The 23,910-nt window shown below is 34.4% G+C and overlaps 2 protein-coding genes and 2 long non-coding RNA genes across 6 annotated transcripts; 2 read left to right on the top strand and 2 right to left on the bottom strand.

Moving 5' to 3' along the window:
- On the bottom strand, positions 1-5,069 carry LOC125261628. Its single transcript, XM_048180181.1, has 10 exons — positions 4,668-5,069; positions 3,345-3,458; positions 2,773-2,935; positions 2,387-2,579; positions 1,197-1,287; positions 975-1,036; positions 742-850; positions 592-653; positions 352-466; positions 1-118 (listed from the first exon to the last, which is right to left on the bottom strand). Exons 1-10 carry the CDS (start codon positions 4,840-4,842, stop codon positions 36-38), a joined length of 1,167 nt encoding a protein of 388 aa, XP_048036138.1. The 5' UTR covers positions 4,843-5,069; the 3' UTR covers positions 1-35.
- A 283-nt stretch (positions 5,070-5,352) lies between these two features.
- On the bottom strand, positions 5,353-11,007 carry LOC125261623. Its single transcript, XR_007183387.1, has 4 exons — positions 10,835-11,007; positions 7,745-7,827; positions 6,322-6,428; positions 5,353-6,233 (listed from the first exon to the last, which is right to left on the bottom strand). It is a non-coding gene; the product is annotated as an uncharacterized LOC125261623 (long non-coding RNA).
- An 890-nt stretch (positions 11,008-11,897) lies between these two features.
- Positions 11,898-23,138, top strand: LOC125261620 (junctional adhesion molecule-like). 3 transcript variants are annotated; one of them, XR_007183385.1, is made up of 12 exons: positions 11,898-11,984; positions 12,307-12,651; positions 12,721-13,077; positions 15,296-15,397; positions 16,327-16,413; positions 16,522-16,614; positions 16,772-16,846; positions 17,361-17,474; positions 17,761-17,895; positions 22,059-22,142; positions 22,543-22,876; positions 23,043-23,096. XR_007183385.1 is itself a non-coding variant. In XM_048180172.1 (12 exons), the coding sequence occupies exons 1-12, from the start codon at positions 11,915-11,917 to the stop codon at positions 22,909-22,911; spliced, it is 1,686 nt and encodes a 561-aa protein (XP_048036129.1). In that variant the 5' UTR covers positions 11,898-11,914; the 3' UTR covers positions 22,912-23,138. The 3 variants fall into 3 exon arrangements, 2 of the variants coding, with proteins under 2 accessions (XP_048036129.1, XP_048036130.1); XM_048180172.1 differs by having other exon boundaries at positions 22,543-22,638; positions 22,784-23,138; XM_048180173.1 differs by lacking the exons at positions 22,543-22,876; positions 23,043-23,096 and having other exon boundaries at positions 17,891-17,895; positions 22,059-22,130.
- LOC125261621 lies at positions 18,842-21,373 on the top strand. Its single transcript, XR_007183386.1, has 4 exons — positions 18,842-20,315; positions 20,414-20,741; positions 21,036-21,098; positions 21,203-21,373. It is a non-coding gene; the product is annotated as an uncharacterized LOC125261621 (long non-coding RNA).
- Positions 23,139-23,910: the final 772 nt, after the last annotated feature.

The following is a 23,910-nucleotide window of genomic DNA, read 5'->3' as shown; positions in this document are numbered from 1 at the left end:
CATCACAGTACTTCTAACATTGGTCAATTTCAAAACTAAGGTAAATTCAAACTCACCTCACAAGCAGAGTCGTTTGGTGTGGCTCCGGATGATTGACACGCTGATCTCAATTCGGTCTCTGTACAAGGGAACACAGGGAGATTCAGTGCTTGGATTTCCTCAAGTCATATAACCACATATAGGCATAACATACTCAACTCACATCCCTGACAGACAAAAATTCTACTCAAAATATCCATCAAGACACAAAATAATCATCTAATAAATGGCCTGATATTGCCACGTTTTTCATGCTGCAAACCCTCAGGGATGCCATGCATTGCCAGAAGTTTACTCAAAACTTTAACTGACCACTGGTAAGGTCTGTTGAGAACACAGGGGGTGACACCTCCTGCTGCTGGACACCAACTTCTTCTGCGAAAGAGGGGATTGGAGAAGTGCCACATTGACCTCTGACACAATGCACCTAAAAAAAAAAAAGAACAGCAACATGCAAAGATGAACAGGCATCAGCTGATATAGTGTTCATTTCACCTAAGACGGACACCCTCATTCATACATCCCATGATAAACAGCTGAATTCAAACTAACCTCATGCTCAGGGCTGTCTGGTGCGGGACTGGATGACTGACACTCTGCTCTCGACTCAGTGTCTGTTGAAGAGAACACAGGGCATGAAGGCACAATGCTTTGCAAGACCCCAGTATTTACCAGGCATTGCTTATTCAAGCAGGGACTCACCTCTGAATAAGTCTGTAGAGGAAACATTGGGTTCCACGTCATGGGCGTGGTCACCAAGCTCTGCAACGGAGTGTTGGCCAGAAGGGATGCTTGCACCACTGAGCTGTGTCTAAACAAGTTAAACAGAAAAATGCACATGTGAACTTGGACATCACCTGCACAATTGTGTTATTGTACAGTTGAACTGACTAAAGTCCCATTGTTGTAAAACAGACAGCCGTATTCAACCTCACCTCACAAGCAGAACTGCCTGATGTTATATTGCAGGACTGGACTTCTGGTCTCTCTCTGGTCTCTGTATAACACAGGAAAGAATATGAGGAAGGCCAGGGAGGGTGGGGTTGTGCATCACTCTAGAAGCCACCACACCATCACTGGTTCACATCCTTTATAGACACAATACGTTTATTTGCCCACCATAACTAATGTAAAACATAAGTCAAACAGTCACTGACCTTCAATAGAGACTGTGGATGACATGGTTTGGTCTTGAAAACGGTCTTTAATAGACTCTTGGGCAGCAGTGCTTGTAACAGTAGGGGGAATCTACAAAACATACAGGACAAAACATACAGATAAGCTTGCTGGCATCACCTGAGAGAGTCATGCAAGTTCAAGATTAACCTGACACGATTGACTGAAAACCAGATTTAATACCACCAAGAAGTGACTTCTGTTTTTTGGTTATAATTGTTGGCACTAACAAGCGATAGGTATTGTGTATTCTCTGTGGCATCATGAAACTGACACAGCTTAAAGGGATAGTTCACCCAAAAATGAAAATGTGATGTTTATCTGCTTACCCCCAGCGCATCCAAGATGTAGGTGACTTTTTTTCTTCAGTCAAACACAAATTATGATTTTTAACTGCAACCGCTGCCGTCTGTCAGTGGTATAATGCAAGTCAGCGGGAACTTGGACTATAAGAGTAAATAAAACACGACAGACAAATCCAAATTGAAACCCTGCGGCTCGTGACGACACTTTGATGTCTTAAGACACGAAATGATCGGTTTGTGTGAGAAACCGAACATCATTTTTTACCTCTAATACACCACTATTTCCAACTGCATTCATCACTCAATTCGTTTGGTCTGATCGTGCTCTGACAGCGGCAGTGATGTCTCGCGCATATACTTCAATGAGAGCGAGACATCACTGCCGCTGTCAGAGCGCGATCAGACCAAACGAATCGAGTGATGAATGCCGTTGGACATAGTGGTGTATTAGAGGTAAAAAATGATATAAATACTGTCCTGGTTTCTCGCACAAACCTGATCGTTTCTTGTCTTAGGACATCAATGTGTTCGTCACGAGCCTGCAGGGTTTAATATGGACTTGTCTAAGCAAGTTTTATTTACTGTTATTGTAGAAGTTCCCATCCACCAGCATTATTTGACTGACAGACCGCAACGGTTGGAGTTAAAAATCATAATTTGCATTCTACTGAAGAAAGAAAGACACCTACATCTTGGATGCACTGGGGGTAAGCAGATAAACATCACATTTTCATTTTTGGGTGAACTATCCCTTTAACACACAGAAGCTTTTAAGACAGAGATGATTTCATTGTTATCAAGATGTCTAGAAGCATAGGCTTTAAACTGTGACACTAATTCATAGGAAAAAAATCAAAATGACTCACCTCTTTACGCCAGGGCCATTCTTTCCCACCATAGTCATAAGTGATTTCAGTTCCTGCCGTAATTTCCTTCAGTGCAAAAAGGCAGAGATGTGGCTTCCCTTCTGCTTCGATCAACTTCATTCTGCAATTCGGTGCCTTGTGCTCATCGTTTACCAGTCGCCCAAATGACCCATCTTCAAGTGCTCCATCAATACTGCAAATTTACAAACATCATGCACTAAACAGATTGTACATTCATTTGTAAGCAACTACACTAATGCCAACATCCAATGCAAGTAAATTTGTTCGATGCATAGTTGATAAGTTTAAGAGCAACATGAGTTTTACTTCAGAAATCCTGACTTTTCACTATAGAAATCTAAACATATTAGTCATTCTGAACCTACCACCATGTCTTCCGCTTCCATATGAAGTCAAACATGAAGATCGAACATGCATTGTGGTACAGTTTACGTCTATGTTCAGCTTCAGCTGCATCAATCAGCTCCCCTCTGTACTCTACCACGAAGTCTCCTTGATTGAAAACAGCTAAAGTGAAGATACCACGACCTGCGGACACAACATTATTAGACACAGGGGTAGCAGACTATCCACTATTCTACATGTAGAATAATGAATACATGTCCAAGTGTAGAATACAGCAACAGACAGGCCCACTTTTAACTAAAATATTATTAAAATACTATTAACAACTTTAATTTATATTGATATTTGTACAATTAATAGTCATAGACTAAAAACATGTTTTTTGTTTTTAATTTAACACTGTATTTTGTCAATTATTGATAGAATAACTCTTTCTATCGTTTAATTATTATTATTTATTTTTTTTAATTTTTTTTTTATTCTGGAAAATCTCGCGACCCCTCCCTCACTGTCTCGCGACCCCCCGGTGGGTCCACCCCGACTTTGCAGTGTAACCCATCAGTCTAGCCTGCAGTGTGTCAAAGTCACTCACCTTTAACTGGATTAATATATTTGATTTCTAACATTGAATTCTTGTCTCTTCCTTCAAGGATGTGATTAATGGCATCCTGAAGGGGAGTAGTTCTCCGTGGCATGACACAATTTGCTAAGGAAATTAAGAACAAACATGTAAACAGTATATCAATATATTTTAAGTTCTGTGAGGGGACATACACAGACAGATGGACACAAGGGTCTAATTTCAATACCCTAAAACATTAGCTTCCAGTTTCACAGACAAGTCTTAAGATAGTCTCAGATTAAAATGCATGTTTGAGCTGTTTTAACTGAAAGTAACTTGCACTGACATATCTTAAAATATATCAATATAAAATATATCAGTGTCATTGTTTTGTCTCAAATTGCCCTGTCTGTGAAACCAGGCTTTAGATCTCTTAGAAATGTAATGTGCAATTTAAAAAAGTAAAACTTTACAATATTATGTAAACAAATATGTGCAGAGTATACTGAAGAATGTGTCTTGTCAGTCCTGTTAATATGCTCAAATATGTGAAAACTATAAACATACTTCTAATTAAAACTATTGTATAGTTACGCATGTGTCTGCAATACCCAGGTGAAAACATACTCTAGTAATGTATAGTAAATACTATAGTGTTTTGGAACCATACTATAGTAAAGTACTTGAATTAATTTCTTGTGGTAAGTTTATAGTTGCTGTGGTAATTTAACAACTATAGTAATATAATCAAATTACTTTGCCCAATATTGCACTAAGTAACTTCTACAACTATAGGGTATATTATACTACAAAACACTACAGTTTACTGTAGTAAAAACTAAAGTATACTACAGCATTCATTAACAAAGTATTGTAAATACTATAATATATATATATATATATATATATATATATATATATATATATATATATATATATATATATATATATATATATACAGTACAATTTACTATAGTATGATTCTAAAACACTATAGATTACTATAGTATGTTTTCACCTGGGCAGGCATGACAAAAATATCAAAACATGAGGTTTTGTAGTCATAAAATAAAAAAAAAAAATACATAGCCTGAGATGGCACAATACAATTTCTTGTACTTTTAATCGGTCTTCATTTCATGGATGTTTAAAACAAATCGATTAAACTTATTTTTTAATTTGCCAGAGTTGAAAAGGCCCTGATTTCGTGAAATGACCCGTTTTACTGCTAAATTTAATCTGTATTGTTGTTATTTGTATGTCGCTTTGGAAAAAAAGCGTCTGCTAAATACCATAACCATAACCATACTTATCATTCGAACCTATTAAAACGTTTTATAATTTATTTCTTACCTTTTCTCCAGAACGTGCACTTCCAGAACTCCCGGGAAATTGAATCACCTGTTGATAGTCGAAGCTCTCTCCCATCCAGCCAATCAAAATGAGTGTTGAATTCGCGTCTAATTTCGCGCGTTGTGTATAAAGTCCCGCGTTGTGTATAATTTCCCGCGCTTGTGTGTCGCTGCATGCAGGGACCACGACAACCGATAGGGGGCAGTGGCGGACACACAAATATACAACATATGTCAGGTTTTTGGTATACAAAGACTTTTGAGAAAACCACTTTTTAGGTATTAAAACATGCTTAGAAAAGGTTTTATATGGGTTATTTTTATGAGGACAGCCAACTGTCCTCCTAAACAGGAGGGTCCTCATAGCTCTGTGAAATGTCTTGAAATCTGTCCTTATAAGCCGTAAAACAAACACACACACACACAGACACACACAGACGCACACACACTTTGAAATCTAAAAACTTTAATGTACACTATATTGTTGTATACATTACAAATCTTCTTACAGTACATTAAAAAAGTACAGCAGAATTTAATCTTTTGACCAAAAAAAAAAAAAAAAAAAACATTTATACACAGTTATACCTCTATTACTGAAAAGTACAGAATTTTACATCAATGAATAAATAAGCATTACAATGCAATTTTCTGGAAGAAAAAAAGTCACTGAAAAGTGACTGCAGAAGTGAATAATAGAAGTGCAGAAGTTTTTTTTTTTTTTTTTTTTTTTACAAATGTTTAAGAAAGAAAGAAAAGAAACTGAAGAGTGTCACATCTTCATCTTCAGGTGGAGGGTCACTTCTTTGAGCACGAGCAGCTGAGGGCTTGCAATCCAGACACTGTAGTATTTGAAGGCAGCTTTATCACAGGATCTGTGAAAGGGAAAACAGAACTTATATAAAATTAACCAATAAATAACAGTTTTGCATCCATGATTGAATATATAGTATGTATTATAATTTGCATTGATATTCATTAGAATTTTGTTGACTTCTCAATTTACCTTTTGACTATATCCTAATCAAGCTTGACATATGAGTGTCCATTTTTATCCTCTTACGTCACTATATAACACTCTGAGTTACACTGAACGTAAGATTAGAAGAAGCCCAAAAACATAATTTACAGTGAGCAGAGTTCAATCACAAAGTCACTGATATTGATATATGAAATTGTGGTTTATTTTAACCTAAGGTATTTCCCATGAATGCGTCTATTATGGTCATGCTAACATGCACTCTCTACACCTCTGTTGCAAAGATTTAAAGAAATGGGAAGTTGTGCAAAATATTGTATGCCAGGACAACTAGGACAAATACCCTTCAGCTTTACCAAAAAACAGAAACAATTAAAAAATAAACAGATTTTTGCACGAATGACTCAACGGAAGCACAAATTAGACACCTGGAATGGATATGGTGCTAACATTTTCCTTCCAAGATTGACCGAATCACCCTCTATTATAGGCCAGATTTAAAAATCTCTATAACAGAGGTGATACAACATTAAAACATACTCCTCTTCACTTGTTTCTGATTCCAGTTTGTCTTTTATAGCAGCTGATCTGAAAAACAACCACAACAAAAAAGGCAGGCAAATGATGATTAATTTGTTTTCTTTTTAAGAATGACAGTATGCCGAGTACAATGTACCTGGTAATATAATCGAAACCCTTCACAGCCTCAGCAGTTTCAGATCGCGGCTCTCTGCATGGCTCTCTTATAAGCATCCCTTTTTACAATTAAATCTTTTTACATATCTATAATTAGAAATATATATTAGAAATTAATATTAATATATTATATAAAAATCAATGAACACTATCATAGTTGGCTGGTGAGCTCAGACAAAGTAATTGTATGTTCATAACATGGTTTTTCAAAGATCATTTACCTCATTGATGAATGAAGCCAAATTCTTAAGGAAATCAGAAAGAAATGCACTTAAATTTGCAAATAAAAAGAATGTCAAATGTAATGTTGTACATGTTATAATGACTATTTTTTCTGCCAATGCATTGGACAATGTTTTATAATTGTTTTAAGACAGACAAATGTTACCATGTGAATTTTAAACAGATTTATCAAAGTTTTTAGTAAGGGACTTTGATTATATATCCAGTGCTTAAGTTGCTAGATTTCTAGTGTCAGTATCATGTTAACGTCTGTATTCCACGTGTTGTTCTATTAGCAAATGCATAGCAGCCCTATGACCTGGGAAACAGTGTATATTTTGTGTTCCCATTTGCTCAAATAGCAAAATAAAAACTCCACAATAGTGTTTTCACAACTTTCAAAGAGAAGAAGAAAAAATAGTGATTGATAACAGCAGTCGGAAGAGATAAAGATGTCAACTTTAGTGTCATTCCCACAGCAGTCACTCTCACAGCAGCATTTACAGTTACAGTACTGAATAAACTAAATGTAAACTTCAAGAATATTTTTCAAAAATATATGTTTTAGAAAATATACTAAAGTACAATTATTTTAAAGATTGTTAATAGTTGTATTGTGAAAATATGATACTAATATACCTTTTCACATATTTAAAGAGAGTGCATTTTTTGTTGTACTATAGAAAAAGGGAATATATTTAAAATACAATAAAGTATACTTTTTTTTCACTAGGGCATATACACCAGGAGTGTAAATTTGACACTGGGGATTTTGCTGTGCATAGTTTTCCTGTGAAGTCACACTCTGCCAGCCAGGAGGGGAAAACAAAGGTTGATTACATATTTTTATTTTCCAACAATGTGAATTTGAAACATTATTCTGATAATGTTTGAGCATATTTGAGAAAATGAGATAGAGCCCAGTTTTATGTATCCAAAATGTTTAAAGAAAAAAATATATGTTCAATATTTAGCCAAATACTTCAATAAAGCTGTAGTATGTAGTCATGTGTCTGACCCACATCACAGACACTGTATTTCACTTTCATCATTTACAACATAAAACACAGTTAGAAATATGACATGTATCTATTTCTGTTGTTGAATATTTTGGTGGTCAGCTGCTGTTTTCTTGCTCATTCAAGACTCATTCTCACGGGAACTGTAGCTTGAAATTTTACCTGCACCAAATGTTGTCAGACAAGATACCCAGAAACAGGTTAGTTTTCATTGTAACTTCACCTGCAAACTTCCTCCTGCTTTACTGTTGGCAATAAAGAGTCATTTAAGCATAATGAGACTTCAGCATACAGGTACAGTATCTTATTTCCTTATACATACTATCTTTATGTTTGTTTTATGATAAATGTGAGATACAACACTAAATAATGAGTTTACTCATGTTTAAAAATGCACTGTAAAAAAAAAAAAAAAAAAAAAAAAAAAAAATCCTTTCAATTCTATCCGTTTCAAAATCTTTATTTGTTCAGCCAAACTCTATTTTAATGGTTGAATGAACTAGTGAATATAGAAAAATATACCTACACAAAAAAAATTAATAAAATACATTTTTACACAGCTTCATATAAACAAGGTAAAATATTGTACAGAAATGACCAGCGTCACATTTGATGGTGAAGGTCCAACTAATGGTCTGCTCAGTTTGTTCGCTGATGATGCACTTAAACAATTTGTTTTTAGTCAAAACATGTATAATGACATAAATGTTTATTTCTCAGAAACAAAAGATGTTATAGCTTTATGTAGTGTTTTTTTTATTTTATTAATAATATCTTTTACTGCAAAAGTTGTGTTTCAAGTCACCATTAGAGTGATTGTTTTCTTTGACATTTCTTCCATGTTTGTTTTGGTGTAGAAGTAGCTCTGTTTAACCTTTTCAGTTTGCTAAGAATAAAAATGTTTTATGTCACTTTTATGTAATGTTAATGATCAGACTAAAATGAAATGAAAACTTATTGAACTTGGATCCATAATTAATTCAATATTCTTTTTTATAGAACAACATCTGTGTTGAGAAGTTTAGAAATATGCTGAAGTGTTCAGTTTGTGTTCTCTTGCTACAAATATAAAACACAGTTTAAGTGCAAAAATAATGCATTGAGTCAGAAGAGTTTACTACACAAATATTCTTGTAAGAAGGTAAATGGTTAACCAATTAATCAATCTTAACAATTTGTTTCCACTTAGCTGCCTGCAAATTTACACATTTACATAATGCTTTAGATTTGTTTTTTGCAAAGTCTACTCAAATTACTGTCATGGTAAAATGAATAAACAATATGATTAGGGATGTCCCGATCACGTTTTTTTGCCCTCGAGTCCGAGTCCAAGTCATTTGATTTTGAGTATCTGCCGATACCGAGTCCCGATCCGATACTTAATAGCCTACGTAAAAAAGAATAAAGAAGAGCGAAAAACAGATCCAGGATCAGTGCTTTTCAGGTTTTTCAGGTATCTAACAGTTTTCAAATAGTAATCAAATATAAAATATCACTGCATATTATCTTTACTGTATAAAATAAATAAAGATTCATCATTATTGAAGTTACAAAAACTATTCAGTCAAGAGCAGTGAGTGATTTCTTTGTTATTTGTTGTTTGATTTAACATTAAATACAGGAAGCAGGAATAGTTTTTTTCCCTTTAAGACATGCACGATCCAGTACATATACTGTTCCATATGCGCTGTCTTTCTCGACTGTTATACGTTCACTTAAGACATAATCGACTATGTTTGCTAGGATACTCGCTAGGACGGGCATGCTGACATAATTTTTGTATGAATGTGGCCGCCGAAGCGCAAGACTTGAAAGAGAATGAGTTAGTTTAAAAACAGACAGCAACGTGTGCTGTTCAGGTCTCACCTGCGCTCGCGCGCTATCAACACCCGGGTGATGACGGCGTAAATGACTGGACATTAGAGCAGACGGCACTCGCAGTTAACAGTTTACAAAGAGTGACTGTTTTGTCCACGCTTTCTGATTATCGTTGTTGTAACGTTTTGCGCATCCATCGACTGAAACATACATTATCTGAACTCTGTCTGTTTTCCACGTTGCTATTTTAAACAAACCATATTAACTAGTGATGGCCGCCTGACACCGATGCTCCGACACAAGCTTCGAACTCGAAGCAGCATTTTTCTTGAACTACTGCTTCGGAGCTTGCTTTGGTGCGGAAAAACACACGTGACCGATGACGTCCGAAGCAGCAACTGCTTCGGTTCTCTGAGTGAATCACGTGACTGGTTCAGACCAGTCGATACTGCTTCGCATCGCGAGAGGCTTCATGACACGATTTTTTGTTGCACGCACGCTTCAGCAGCTTTTTAGGCGCGTAATAGGACTATATAGACACCCAAAATGATGCACAAGATGTGGGTTTGTTGTTTGCATAGTTGTTATTATCACTGCATTGTTTGATCATCATCATGGAGCCAGCTAGGAAGAGAACCTGTTCTCCAATGTGGGAACATTTTTATCTGATCAGTCCTAATAAGGTGCTTTAATATACCTTGGTTATCCTACTGCACCTGGCTTATTTATTTGTGTCTGGTTTATTTACATCATTCACACAAACCCTAGTTACACTCATACAGACATTATATTGCTATCTACAATTTCACCACTAGATGTCACTGAAACAAAGCTTTGAATGAATGAACCCATTTTCAAAACAATTGATGAAGTGGTTCAATACTGATTCATTGCTTCATTTGGACATCACTAATATTAACCAATAGATGCGTCGTCATTCGAGATGGACTGCATTGCAAGTGCGGTCCGTAAGTGGAGAACCGTGTGGTTCGATTTTTTTACCGAGAACCGTTGCACCCCTAATACATATATATCCGAGTCCTGATCGGGAGGTAATGTCCGATTCCGATCGAGTCTGAAACCACATGATCGGGCCCGATTTCCGATCACGTGATCGGATCTGGACATCCCTAGTGCAGAGTTGATCTGTTGAGCTGAATTTTTTGTCACCATTGTTGAGGTTCATACGCTGAATCTTGAGGTCTGTGTGATCCAATCTGCATAAGTTTTGCATAATGACTTAAATAATTCTAGAATATCAACTTTACACAGTGTTAAAAATCTATGACAAAACGAAATTAATCTGATCAGATTTTTTTTTTCTCAACGCTATTTTGCATCAAATGTGTTTTAAAAACTCACAGTTACATCAGTTGGAGAGAAACTGGAATTAAATTGTCAAGGGTCAGGATCCCAACTAAAGCAAGCACTTACCTCCATAACGCTGACTTCAAACATGGACTGTGTCCGAAATCGTCCCCTGTACCCTTAAATAGGGCATTATTTGAGGGGACAGCCATTTGTAGTGGTGCCCAAAACCATAGTGGACAATGTTGAGTGCACTCATTCAATCACACTATGCTCTGCAATAACAAGTGTACATCCGATGCACGCTCAATGGCTAGAGAATACCCACAATGCACTGTGAGAGTCGTGCACTGAATGAATTCCCGCGTCTTGCCAGGAGATGGCGCCCGCAGCTAAATCAATCATCCATTCATTTTCCAAATATTCTAATATGCTGATTTGCTGCTCAATAAACATTTATGATTATTATCAATGTTGAAAACAGTTGTGTACTTTTTTTTCAGGATTCCTTGATGAATAGAAAGTTCAAAAGAACAGCATTTATCTGAAATACAAAGCTTCTGTAGCATTATACACTACCATTCAAAAGTTTGGGGTCAGTAAGAATTTTTATTTTTATTTTTTTGAAAAGAAATTAAAGAAATGAATACTTTTATTCAGCAAGGATGCATTAAATCAATCAAAAGTGGCAGTAAAGACATTTATAATGTTACAAAAGATTAGATTTCAGATAAACACTGTTCTTTTGAACTTTCTATTCATCAAATAATCCTGAAAATAAATATTGTACACAAATATTTTGTACAATTGTACACATTAAATGTTTCTTGAGCAGCAGATCAGCATATTAGAATGATTTCTGAAGGATCATGTGACACTGAAGACTGGAGTAATGATGCTGAAAATTCAGCTTTGCATCACAGGAATAAATTACTTTGTCAAATATATTCAAATAGAAAACAGTTATTTTAAATTGTAATAATATTTCACAATATTACTGTTTTTTACTGTATTTTTAATTAAATAAATGTAGCCTTGGTGAGCAGACGAAACTTCTTTTAAAAACATTAAAAATCTTAGTGGTTCCAAACTTTTGGACTGTACTGTATGTGAGCAGCTCAGACGACCAATTAAAATTTCAGATTCAGTCTGAGAAGAAGTCCTGCTGGCGCTCACTTATAGCTATAGACATGACTATTTTGATTAATGTTCATATTTGATTTGAAGATGCAGCAGCACTGTGTTTTGATATCAGTGCTGCTGATGATCGCTGATGGTACGTATTCATTTATAACTATTATTTGAACAATACACTATATTTAGGTCCAATCCTCTGATGTATGAGCTCTAGATGATTTGTCTAAACCTTTAAAATGACCACCAGATACACACTTACTTATAGACTAAACAATAATGGCTGAATGAAAACATTAAAAACTAAAAGTTTGTATTTTGTTTGTATTACATTTATTTGATTCACTAATAATTAATATTCATAAAGCTTTGGACACAAACTTTTGTACTCTCTTCAGCAGAAAAAAAAAAATCTAACATTGAACAATTAACTGTTTATTGTTTAAATATATTTATTTTTTCAGGGTTGACTGTGCGTGGTCCCTCTGGTCCTCTGATCGCTCCTCTGGGATCTTCAGTGATTCTGCCCTGTTATGTTGATGAACCTTTATTAATGGAGGATCTGGAGGTGGAATGGAGAAGAAGAGACTCAGATACTTTAGTTCATCTGTTTCAAGATGGTGAGAGTCAACCAGAGTCCCAGCAGCAGGATTATCAAGATAGAGCTCATTTATTTACTGAACACATTAAACATGGAAACTTCTCCCTCCGTCTGGACAATCTGAGAGCTGAAGATGAAGGAGCATACACATGTACAGTTCACCGTCAGCTGGAGTCTGGAGAGACTGTGGTTCAAATTAAAGATGTTGGTGAGTCTGAACTCAAATGGATCTATGGAAAATTTCCTGCTGTGATATTTACTCTGTTTGTTCTTTCAGAGCATTTGCTGGTCTCAGGATCAGATCGGTCCATATCTGTGTCTGTGGGTGAAGACGTCACTCTGAACTGCTCTGTAGACTCTCACATCACTCCTGAAGACTTTGAACAGGTTTCATGGATGAAAACTGATGAAGATGAAGAAATTCTGGTTCTGCTCTACCAAAACAACAAGACTTTCCCAGATTCATCACATGAGCGATACAGAGACAGAGTTGAGTTCTTCACTGCTGAAATCCCCAAAGGAAACTTCTCTTTCAGACTGAAGAGCGTCAGAACTGAGGATAAAGGAGTTTATATGTGTCAAGTGTTTGCTGGAGGAGCTTCAGCCAATGCAACTGTAGAGCTGGAGAGACTGGGTGAGTAACAGATTCAAACAAATACTCAGCTGTTTGACCTAAACTAACAAGTACAAAAATGTGAACTATCCTACACTGAGTTCACAATATTTCACAGGAGAAATGTCGCATCAGTCCCTACAGATCGTGTGAGAACTGTGATTTGAACCTTTTTAAGACAGTTTCCATTTACCTAGGGGTGGGCAATATACTGGTAGACACGATTAACCGGTAGAGATTTTGGACTATTGTCTTTATCACGTTTAGTGACGTTCCTGTGCTGCACGGTCATGAAAGCTAATCATTTGGAAATGTTTTTTGTAAGCTTTGCAGTTTAAAAAGCACAACCATTGAAGCTCAATCAGCTACGAAAGACAACTCGTTTCAGAATAGAGTGTGAGAAATGAACTTAGTGGTTTTTGCCACCTAAATGGGCTTGAACAGTTAAATGCATATATACCTATGTGTCAAGGTCACCATGTGTTGCAAGTAAACACACTCATGTTTGTCTTAATTAACACAGTTGAGAGAGAAAACGCACAAGTATTTCAAGTAGGTCTATTTCGTGTATTTGTTCTATTGCAGTTTGTTTTCTTTGCTCTTTATCACTGTTTATCTTCAGTAAGCCTGAAAATTTCTTTAGGCTATTATTAGTTTTTTTAATAAAAAAATATTTTTAAAATGGTGATAAGAATAATGAAATTTCATAAAATGTCACATGATTCCAATTTCCGAATTATTATTATTATTTTTTTGTGAGTGTGACCTGCCGATTCCGATTTTCTTTCTACAAACAATAATTAACAGCATATACAAACAAAAATGTACATTTCTTCAACGCAAATGTTTGTTTTCATAAAAACACAAGTAAAAGTCTGTAATAAAATAAGAACAAATAATCAAATTGCAAACAGCACAAATAAATGCAATAGAATAAAGAGAGCTATGAAACTATGGAAGTATGAGCTATGAAACTAAGTTTTTCAGGTTAAGTAGGTTTTTATTTAGGTAATAAATACTACAGAAATTAAAGTAATTAAATGTAAAAAATATTATTGGTCTTAATTGTAAAAAATAAATACAGATTAATTCTGTAATTCATTAATAAAACTTATTCAGTCAAGAGCAGAGAGTGATTTTCTTTGTCTGTTGTTTTGATTTTCCACATCATTTTGTATGTATTTGACCATTTAAGCATAGTAAGACGACTTAAGTGCATCACTAATATAGATCAGTGTTGTAAGCGTGAAACCTGCAGGAACGAGTAAAATTATAAATACAAGCACTGTTTAACCAGAGCACTTTCCAATAAACGTGCAATAAATAAATGTTTGCGAATTTTAAGCAGCGACATGATATTGACAACCAACGATTGTCAACTTACAACATTTTTCACAGTCGATCAAAATAGGCAAGTATTGTTTTAATGGCATATTTACTTGTGAATGTCCACTGAATGTCCAATGTAGTGTGATTAACAAGACTATTGAATACGGATGTCCGAACGTGCGAATATAAAACCAACTTTACCCAAGTAGCAGATGAGACGAGTGAGTTAGAGGAGGCGGGTGTGTGTCACTTCACCGCCGGAGAGAAGAGAGCGAGCCGCTGGTAACAAAATGGATCAGCTCGAAATCGGTAAGATGGCAGACTGACCGGCTGATCACCGATCCGGGCAGATCATGCGGAAACTCTAAAATTTTAATTGTCATCATAACCTTATTTAAAGCAAAAATAACTATATTGTGATATATTGTTATGGTTATATCGTGATATAAGATTTGATTCACATCGCCCACCCGAGACCGGGTCCACTATTGAACAAAGATTGAGACCAGTTATCTAAAAAGATATGAGAGGTAAAACAAACCCTTTCTTTGAAAAAACAGAATCTGAGTGTTTACTTCATAATGATATGTCACTTTTTTCATAATTTGGAGCACACTGTATGTATATGCTTAGGAAATCTTACCCATGTGATGGTTTGAGTGGCTCATTTATATTAATTAAACAATAGTGAAGTACAGCAGGGCAAAGGATATCACAGTAAAGAGGTTGGGGAACATTTAATAAAAAAAATAAAAGGAACATTTTGTTTATTTTATTTAAGGAAACTTTTCCAGATATTTGAAAACAAACCTTAAAAACATGCTCTCATGATCTCACTGAGGATGTTGCAGAAACCAGAAGTTGTTAGTTGGTGTGAGCAGAGCTTCACTCTGATGTCTGTGTTTCTCAGGTTTCTCTGTTTCACACATAATGCTGCTGATTCTCTGTGTTTCTGCATCTGGATCTGCACTTCTGCTCACCTCCATAATCTACTGCAGATCACAAAATACAGGTGTGTGTGAGTTCCACAAGGATTTTAACTTCATTTAACCAGTAACAAATATTAAAGAATGCAATCTTTAAAATCTCATGAAATGTCAGGCATATTTATTTTGAAGAAGCCAAATCTCAGCTCCGAACAGTACAGGTTTCCTCTCATTGGCTATACAGTGTTAAAATAGTCTTTCACTGGTAGGCTTTATCAACAGCACTCTTTATACTTGACATTCATCAGCCCAGCTGGGAGATTTCAAAGAAACTCATTTTTAGCAGTTAGATGTGGGAGAATATATCAGAGCTTAAGGTATTTAAAAATAAAAGTAGGGCTGCACAACGATTAATCGCAATTAATCGTTTGCAAAATAAAAGTCTGTTACGTAATATATGCGTGTGTTCTGTGTATAATAATTATGTATATATATATATATATATATATATATATATATATATACACACACACATGCACATACATGTATATATTTAAGAAAAAAATATATTTATATATAAAATATATATACATATGTAATATAAAATATGTATATTTATTTATACATGTGTATATTTTTTACATTTATACATGTATGTGCATGTATTTATATATACACAATTATTATACACAGAACACACGCATATATTACGTAACAGACTTTTATTTTGCAAACGATTAATTGCAATTAATCGTTGTGCAGCCCTAAATAAAAGCAAACAGACTTTCAGAGTTTACAGCAGAAACCATAATGGCTATCCTTGTTCTCCTCTGAAAGGTTAATGTAGTTGAAAAAGAGATTGTCTAAATATCAGGAGCCACTGAGAGTCTAGATAAATACCCATGATGCTTCTGCATGATGTCTGCTTCACATTTTACAGTATAAAATGTTGTTATTGATTGAAATCAGAGTTCTCCATTTGTCTGAATCAGAATCATTTGCATTTTCTCCCTAGATATAGTTTTCAGTCTCCACATGTTGCTAGTAGTCTGTCCGAATTTTCTGATGTTTCTTGCTTTTGTCTTCTGGGGTGTTTCTGAAGGTGAGTGTTTAATTACTGATTGATTATCAGTGCATTGTAATATATTATCTAAATAATGTTTTAATAAATGAATACTCTTAGCTTGGTTAATATCATCTTTTGTTTCAGGATCTGTGAACGAGTCGGTCTCTTGTTGTGCTCTTTATTTTCTGAGGCCTCTCATGTTGCTCTGGGCGGCTCCTTATATTAATGACTTCACAGGTATGAGATTCAGTTAATCAGTTTATTAGAAAAAGATAACAGCAAATAAATCATAAAATGCCCAGACTTTACATAAACTTTGCGTGTGTGATATGAAAATAAATGCATTAATTGTGTTGGAGTTTAAATAATTGTAATGGTCTTTTCTGTGCCACAGGCAACACTCATGCATGGATTCTTGAATATAGTTATGTTGCTGAATATGTGCTTTTCTCAATTGTTGTTTATTCAGGTAAACAAAACCAAATGTATTTTTCACAAATCAACAGTAATTGTTAAGCACATTACAAGGTACATTAACCACACAAAATTGTATTTTCAGCATTTATTTGTAATACTCTAAATATTTTGCAGCAGTAAAACAGTAACCTGACAGAAATCATAGCCTATGCAAAATGAATCCACTCTATATGGCAGGATTTATGTTAATATGACAGACCCTACTGTACATGTGTTCACTCTGTATGTTTATGGCCAGGGTTTACATTTTTGATTGCATATTAAATGAATTACCGAATTAATTGCTACATTAAAATATTGCTATATCCACTTCACTTCATGCTGTATTTACACTAAACTGAATGACTTCTCAGCATGATTTGTGGTCAACTTTGGTGTTTTTGCAAGCCTAGAACTGGATTTTAGAGCACAGTCCAGTTTAGACACTCCAGAGGTTAGATTACAGTACTGCAAGATGATTATGCTTCTTGATACCATTTGTGTTTTTATCTCTTCCTTTCTTTCAGCTCTTTTTACAAATGCTTGGGAAAAACTTCTGAATTATGCTGAATTTGATAGAGTCGTGATCACAGTCTTGTTTCTAATAGTGTTTCTGTGCTGCCTCTGCAAAATCATCTACTGTAAGTATTCAGTCAATGAGAAGAAATTCTGATTCTGAACATCTTTAAAGACTTTAATGTGATATTCTAAATGCATTACACACAATTTAGATCTGATGTTTTCGTACAAAGGAATATAAATATAAATCAAACTTTTAATAAATAAGTTAATAAATATCTGTTTGAAGACTTCTCACAATCTTGTTTTAGTTTATCTGCTTTTATTGATTTTGTCTTATATTCTGCCATTATAACCACTCAAAACTGAATCAAATAACATCTCAATTTTTTAAAATGCCTCGTGTAGTTTTTGCTGCAGAGATTGGAAAGAGAAATGGCACATTAATTGATATATTTGAACTTTTTGCTGAAATTACTTTTGAAATTGTGCCCACAATACAATTCATCCTCCTGTTCTACACGTTTGGATCTGTCAGAGGAGGTGAGTTCATGTTAATAATGATTTGAGTTCACATTAGTAATGATTTGAGTTCACGTTCATTATGATTTGAGTTCACATAAGTAATGATTTGAGTTCACGTTCATTATGATTTGAGTTCACATAAGTAATGATTTGAGTTCACGTTCATGATGATTTGAGTTCACATTAGTAATGATTTGAGTTCACGCTCATGATGATTTGAGTTCACGTTCATGATTTGAGTTCACGTTCATGATGATTTGAGTTCACATTAGTAATGATTTGAGTTCACGTTCATGATGATTTGAGTTCACGTTCATGATTTGAGTTCACGTACATTATGATTTGAGTTCGCATTAGTAATGATTTGAGTTCACGTACATTATGATTTGAGTTCACGTTCATAATGATTTGAGTTCGCATTAGTAATGATTTGAGTTCGCATTAGTAATGATTTGAGTTCACGTTGATTTGAGTTCACGTTCATAATGATTTGAGTTCACATTAGTAATGATTTGAGTTCACGTTCATGATGATTTGAGTTCACGTTCATGATTTGAGTTCACATTCATAATGATTTGAGTTCGCATTAGTAATGATTTGAGTTCGCATTAGTAATGATTTGAGTTCACGTTCATTATGATTTAAATTCATGTTCATAATGATTTGAGTTCACGTTCATTATGATTTGAGTTCACATAAGTAATGATTTGAGTTCACGTTCATTATGATTTGAGTTCACATAAGTAATGATTTGAGTTCACGTTCATGATGATTTGAGTTCGCATTAGTAATGATTTGAGTTCACGTTCATGATGATTTGAGTTCACGTTCATGATTTGAGTTCACGTTCATGATGATTTGAGTTCACATTAGTAATGATTTGAGTTCACGTTCATGATGATTTGAGTTCACGTTCATGATTGAGTTCACGTACATTATGATTTGAGTTCGCATTAGTAATGATTTGAGTTCACGTACATTATGATTTGAGTTCACGTTCATAATGATTTGAGTTCGCATTAGTAATGATTTGAGTTCGCATTAGTAATGATTTGAGTTCACGTTGATTTGAGTTCACGTTCATAATGATTTGAGTTCACATTAGTAATGATTTGAGTTCACGTTCATGATGATTTGAGTTCACGTTCATGATTTGAGTTCACATTCATAATGATTTGAGTTCGCATTAGTAATGATTTGAGTTCGCATTAGTAATGATTTGAGTTCACGTTCATTATGATTTAAATTCATGTTCATAATGATTTGAGTTCACGTTCATAATGATTTGAGTTTGCATTAGTAATGATTTGAGTTCACGTTCATTATGATTTGAGTTCGCATTAGTAATGATTTGAGTTCACGTTCATTATGATTTGAGTTCACATTCATAATGATTTGAGTTCATGTTCATAATGATTTGAGTTCACATTGGTAATGATTTGAGTTCACGTTCATTATGATTTCAGTTCATGTTCAGTATGATTTGGGTTCACGTTCTTAATTATTTGAGTTCACGTTCTTTATGATTTGAGTTCACGATCATGATGATTTGAGTTCACTTTTACAATGATTTGAGTTCACATTTCATTATTTGAGTTCACAATTATTTTCTCTGCACTTTAATGATTTTACATTTAATTTTGTAAATGATTGAGTTCATGTTTTTCATGATGATTTAGATTTCAAATTCACAATGATTGAAGTTTGTTCACAGTGATTTGAGTTCACATCTGCTTTGGTGTTTGACATTTGAACAATTTTGAATTAACATTCAAGATGATTTTGAGTGTACACTCTTAGAAAAAAAGGTTCTTTGGGGTTCTATATAGAACCCTAGGGTTCTTTAACCAACTTTATAGAACCCTTTCTGCCAAAAAGGTTCTATATAAGGAGAAAGAACCAAAGGGTTCTTTGGGCTAAATGTGCTTTATATACATTATTAGTGCTTTATTTAAATTATTACACTATTGAACATTATATTTGTGTTTTTACTTCAATTTTACTTAGGCACACCTTTCATTCTGAAGAAAACAAACTTATATACATTTTCAAGTTTAATAAGTTTATTAGAAAATAATAATTGCCGCATTATCCTGTAATGAAAAAAAATCTAATTGTTTCTGGATCTAGGCGCTAGGGGCAGAATTCTGCCATCTGCTGGTTAAAGAAAATCCTGTAGGAATGACTTAGATTCTGAAAGTCAATTCTTATAACTCAACCCTCCAAACAGATGCATTAAATGATCTTCGACATAAACAGCAAATAACTTGCATGTGTATGCGCTGATCAGTTCTGAACTGTCTGCACGCGCAGTGTCGGATTTCAGCCGCGCGAGTCGTGCGCGAGTAATTAGAATGCGCGTGAACGCAGCATTTTAAACTTCAACCGTTACGGACGTCCGTTTGAGCTCAGCGCTCGAGAGGACGACGATTAAATTGGTAAGTGAGAAAATAATATCTATTACGTTATTTTAATGACATTTGCCTAAATCCCTGATATTTTTACACACCTTACATGTTTTTTTTTTTTTTTCAAGAATCAAAAAGAAGAAATGTGGTAACGTTATACGGTGCTGTCCGGGCCTGCGCTATTCTCCGCCAGGAGGTTTGTCATTTCTTACATGAATTCCTAAAATCTCTGTTAAAAACGGTTGTGGACTGTTCAGTAAAGGTGGCGAGAGTTCATGTTATATCCTAATACCTAATACTGTAGATTGTATTAGAAAACACATAAGAAAGCGATGTTTCAGGAGCAGTCAAATCACGTGATCACTGTACACCAGACTGTTATAAACATGAATTCAAGAGAAACCCCGAAAAACAAAGAGAGGAGCTGATGAAGATGTTTCTTCTGTGGATATAGCTGTGAGTATTTGGAGTTTGCAGTTATAGCACACTTTTTTTCTGAATTAATTGAAGGCCTAATTTATGCTAAACACTGTATTTGGTTCTTGAAAATGCATTAGGAAGATGAAGAAAAGACCTTCAACTGCAAACCAATGACACAAAAATGTACATTATTTTTACTCACAGTACCAACTTTGGGAAACCTGTAAATCTGCTAAACTGAAGTGGCTTATATTTGTTTTCTATTTTTCCATGTTTAATGCAATAATTAATAATAATAAATAAATATTTCTGTTTGCACTCTCACTGCAGAAATGGACTCTGGAGTGCAGCATTACTTCAATAAGATGAAAATAACACACCTGTATGATTCAAGTAAGTTTTAAGATGTAATTGTGAGAGATTCCTTTCTGTTTTCTGTTGTACTGTACTCTCCATAAGTCTAATAAATGTTTTTCTGACCTGCATCTCCATCTTAGGATGTCAAGCCCCCTGAACGCAAAGAGAGTCTGCATCAAAATGGACGTGCCCCTAATTGAAAACACAGAGATGTCAAAAGTATCTGTTGGCTGTCTACTTTTTGTTCAATATGGAGCATCCAAATGCCAGTTTCTTTCATTCAGCACTATTTAGCCCTTCTCAGTATGAATTTGCTGCCATGGGTCATTTGTTTTTATTGTTTAAATGCTTATCTGAATGTTAAATTATCATTTAACGCTCATGAATTTAAAAAAAAAATTCTACTAGCTAGTCTTTTAGTTCATTTTTTTAGAAACATTTATTTATGTTAACTCTTCTAACTATTGCTCTATGAATTGCAGTGTTTTATATTGCTTGTGTCATTGTAAATGCTAATAAAAATGTCTTAAATGATTACATATTATTTTGTTGTGTTATGCCTATAGGTATTTAAGTTTTTCTAGTGATAAAGTAATATATAATAAATTATATAAATTATATAATTCATAAAATTTAATTAAAATAAATTAAAAACTAAATCAATAAAATGAACCCATAAAAGGTTCTATATAGAACCTTTTTTCCTGGCAATAAAGAACCCTAAAGGGTTCTTTTCATTGAACCCTTAAAAAGGGTTCTGTATAGAACCTTTTAGGGGTTCCAAATACGTAGCGCCTGATAGAACCTTTTAAGGTTCTATATAGAACCTTTTCTTCTAAGAGTGTATGTATTTTTGATTTTTGTATTATACTTCCTCTTTGAAACACTCGTTATGGCCAATCTTCATTATGATTTAATCTTCATTATTATTTACTGCAATCACAAAAAACTGTAATCTTAAACTAATATGCAACATAACTACTCTTCATTTTGTAGAATTCATCATTGTTATAATTTTACCAGTGCTACTAATGATCACAAATGACAGATGGATTTATAGATGCGGAATAAGACTTAACTGTGAGTATTTTATGAATTGATATCTCATGTTTTTTACATCTGTGTAGTCTACAGGAATCTGTTATAGAATGTCTTGTATGCAAATAAAGTTCAAGTGTCCATAAAGAAGTGCAGTGAGAAACATTAAAACTATCAGGCTTTGCTTCAATCGCCACTGTTAGAATGATTTCACTGTAGAGCATTAGGAGCCGGAGTCACTCTCATCCTCCGTGATCAGAAAATCACTAAATCACCCACCACACTAAATCAGTGTTAATACTTCTTTTAGTCTTAATGTTTTTCATTAAGACAGGTGTGCTTGACTGACTTTATTGTGTAAAGTAAGAAATTAAATAATTTAATTTGATTCTTCATCATATGTGTTACGATTTCTTGCGTTTATGAAATTATTGTTTTTCAGGTTCGTTTTTCGTCAGGAGAACTGTGTGGTTTGTTTTTATATTAGCGGTTAATGCAGTGGTGATCGATCTTTACGCAATGACACTGGAAACAACGGGTATGATTGTGGTAATATAAGTGTTAATATAAATGGAGTCAGAGGGTTGGTCACATGATCAGCATTTGTGTGTCTTTCATCCTGTCTAATCTCACACTGGTCAGTATAATGAAGACAGAAGTAAGATTTCATTTGCTTCTCTCAGATCATGTCGGATGGGGATGTGTGATGGTGTTTCTGCAGATTCTCTGGGCAGTTGTGAAGTTTACAGACAGCAGTTATATCTCTATTGCTCTGGGTACAGTATTAATCATATTTGCAAGCTATAACTAAAATATGAATAATTAATGAGCAATGCTTTCAGATGATCTGTCACAGATGAACTATAGAATGATGAAGGACTAAAATTAAACTGCTCCGAAATCTTCTCTACATTTAAATGTTTCTGTGAACTTGCGTCACAGATTTTCCCTGTGTTGTTCCCGTGTATCTGTTCGGATCAGTCGGTGATGTTGTACTGAACTCTGTTGCTCTGTTGACTGAACTGATACTGAAAACAGGTAAGTATTTAAAACATGCATTAATAAGATGCCATTTTATTATTTTCCAAATGACTGAAAACAACAGCACTTTGAGGCAGAAATCACATTATCACAGTTACTAATCAAACTCTTGTGAATTGATCTGATCACCTGCTGTTTGTGCGGTTAGGATTGAGTAATTCCTCATTGGTGATAATAATTAAATATAACTGATTCCAGACTAATTTTTTTGTGTTGTCCTCAGTTAGCGGTGATCATTTAGTGGGGGATCTGAGAATCGTCGTCTTTTCTTCTGAAAGTCTCTTCACTTTGTCTCTGCTGGTTTTACAAGTACTAGCTCCATGTAAGTACAATAAAAAAAGTGGAAATGTGCATTAATTTCCAACTAAACTGACTTTAAAACATTACTTTTGTTTTGGTAAATAACATTTTTGACTTGCATTCAACACTACCTTAGAAGTACTTTCTCAGGTTATCCGACAAAACATTTATAATTGACAGTGCGACTGGAGGGATTTAAACAGTTTGTTTTTAGCTGTCATATAGACTGATGGAGGAACTGAAGACACATTTAACACTGTCTTTTCTGTGGGATTTCATATTGTTTGTTGTATAATTTGTACTCAGCGTAACGTGACTAAATATCTTTTCCTGTACTGCTCTGAACTCACAGGGAGAAAAAAGTGTCTTCGGTCTAAACAAGTGAGTTTGAACTGACTTGCAATATCAGGAGACGTTTATATGAGATTTTCTTATCCTATTCATATCCTATATAAAAAATACATATTTA

This window comes from Megalobrama amblycephala, unplaced genomic scaffold, assembly GCF_018812025.1.
Source record: "Megalobrama amblycephala isolate DHTTF-2021 unplaced genomic scaffold, ASM1881202v1 scaffold443, whole genome shotgun sequence".
NCBI classification, from domain to species: domain Eukaryota; kingdom Metazoa; phylum Chordata; class Actinopteri; order Cypriniformes; family Xenocyprididae; genus Megalobrama; species Megalobrama amblycephala.
The sequence above is the reverse complement of the archived record's forward strand: the minus strand, read 5'-3'. Positions and strand labels throughout refer to the sequence as shown.

Coding starts and splice junctions, on each gene's coding strand:
- LOC125261628 (XM_048180181.1), bottom strand. CDS start 4,842: ATGCAGCGACACACAAGCGCGGGAAATTATACACAACGCGGGACTTTA. Junction 2,936..3,344: donor ATATATTAATCCAGTTAAAG/GTGAGTGACTTT, acceptor TTGTGTCCGCAG/GTCGTGGTATCTTCACTTTA. Junction 2,580..2,772: donor TGGAAGCGGAAGACATGGTG/GTAGGTTCAGAA, acceptor GTAAATTTGCAG/TATTGATGGAGCACTTGAAG.
- LOC125261620 (XM_048180172.1), top strand. CDS start 11,915: ATGTTCATATTTGATTTGAAGATGCAGCAGCACTGTGTTTTGATATCA. Junction 13,078..15,295: donor TGTAGAGCTGGAGAGACTGG/GTGAGTAACAGA, acceptor TGTGTTTCTCAG/GTTTCTCTGTTTCACACATA. Junction 22,143..22,542: donor ATGCGGAATAAGACTTAACT/GTGAGTATTTTA, acceptor ATTGTTTTTCAG/GTTCGTTTTTCGTCAGGAGA.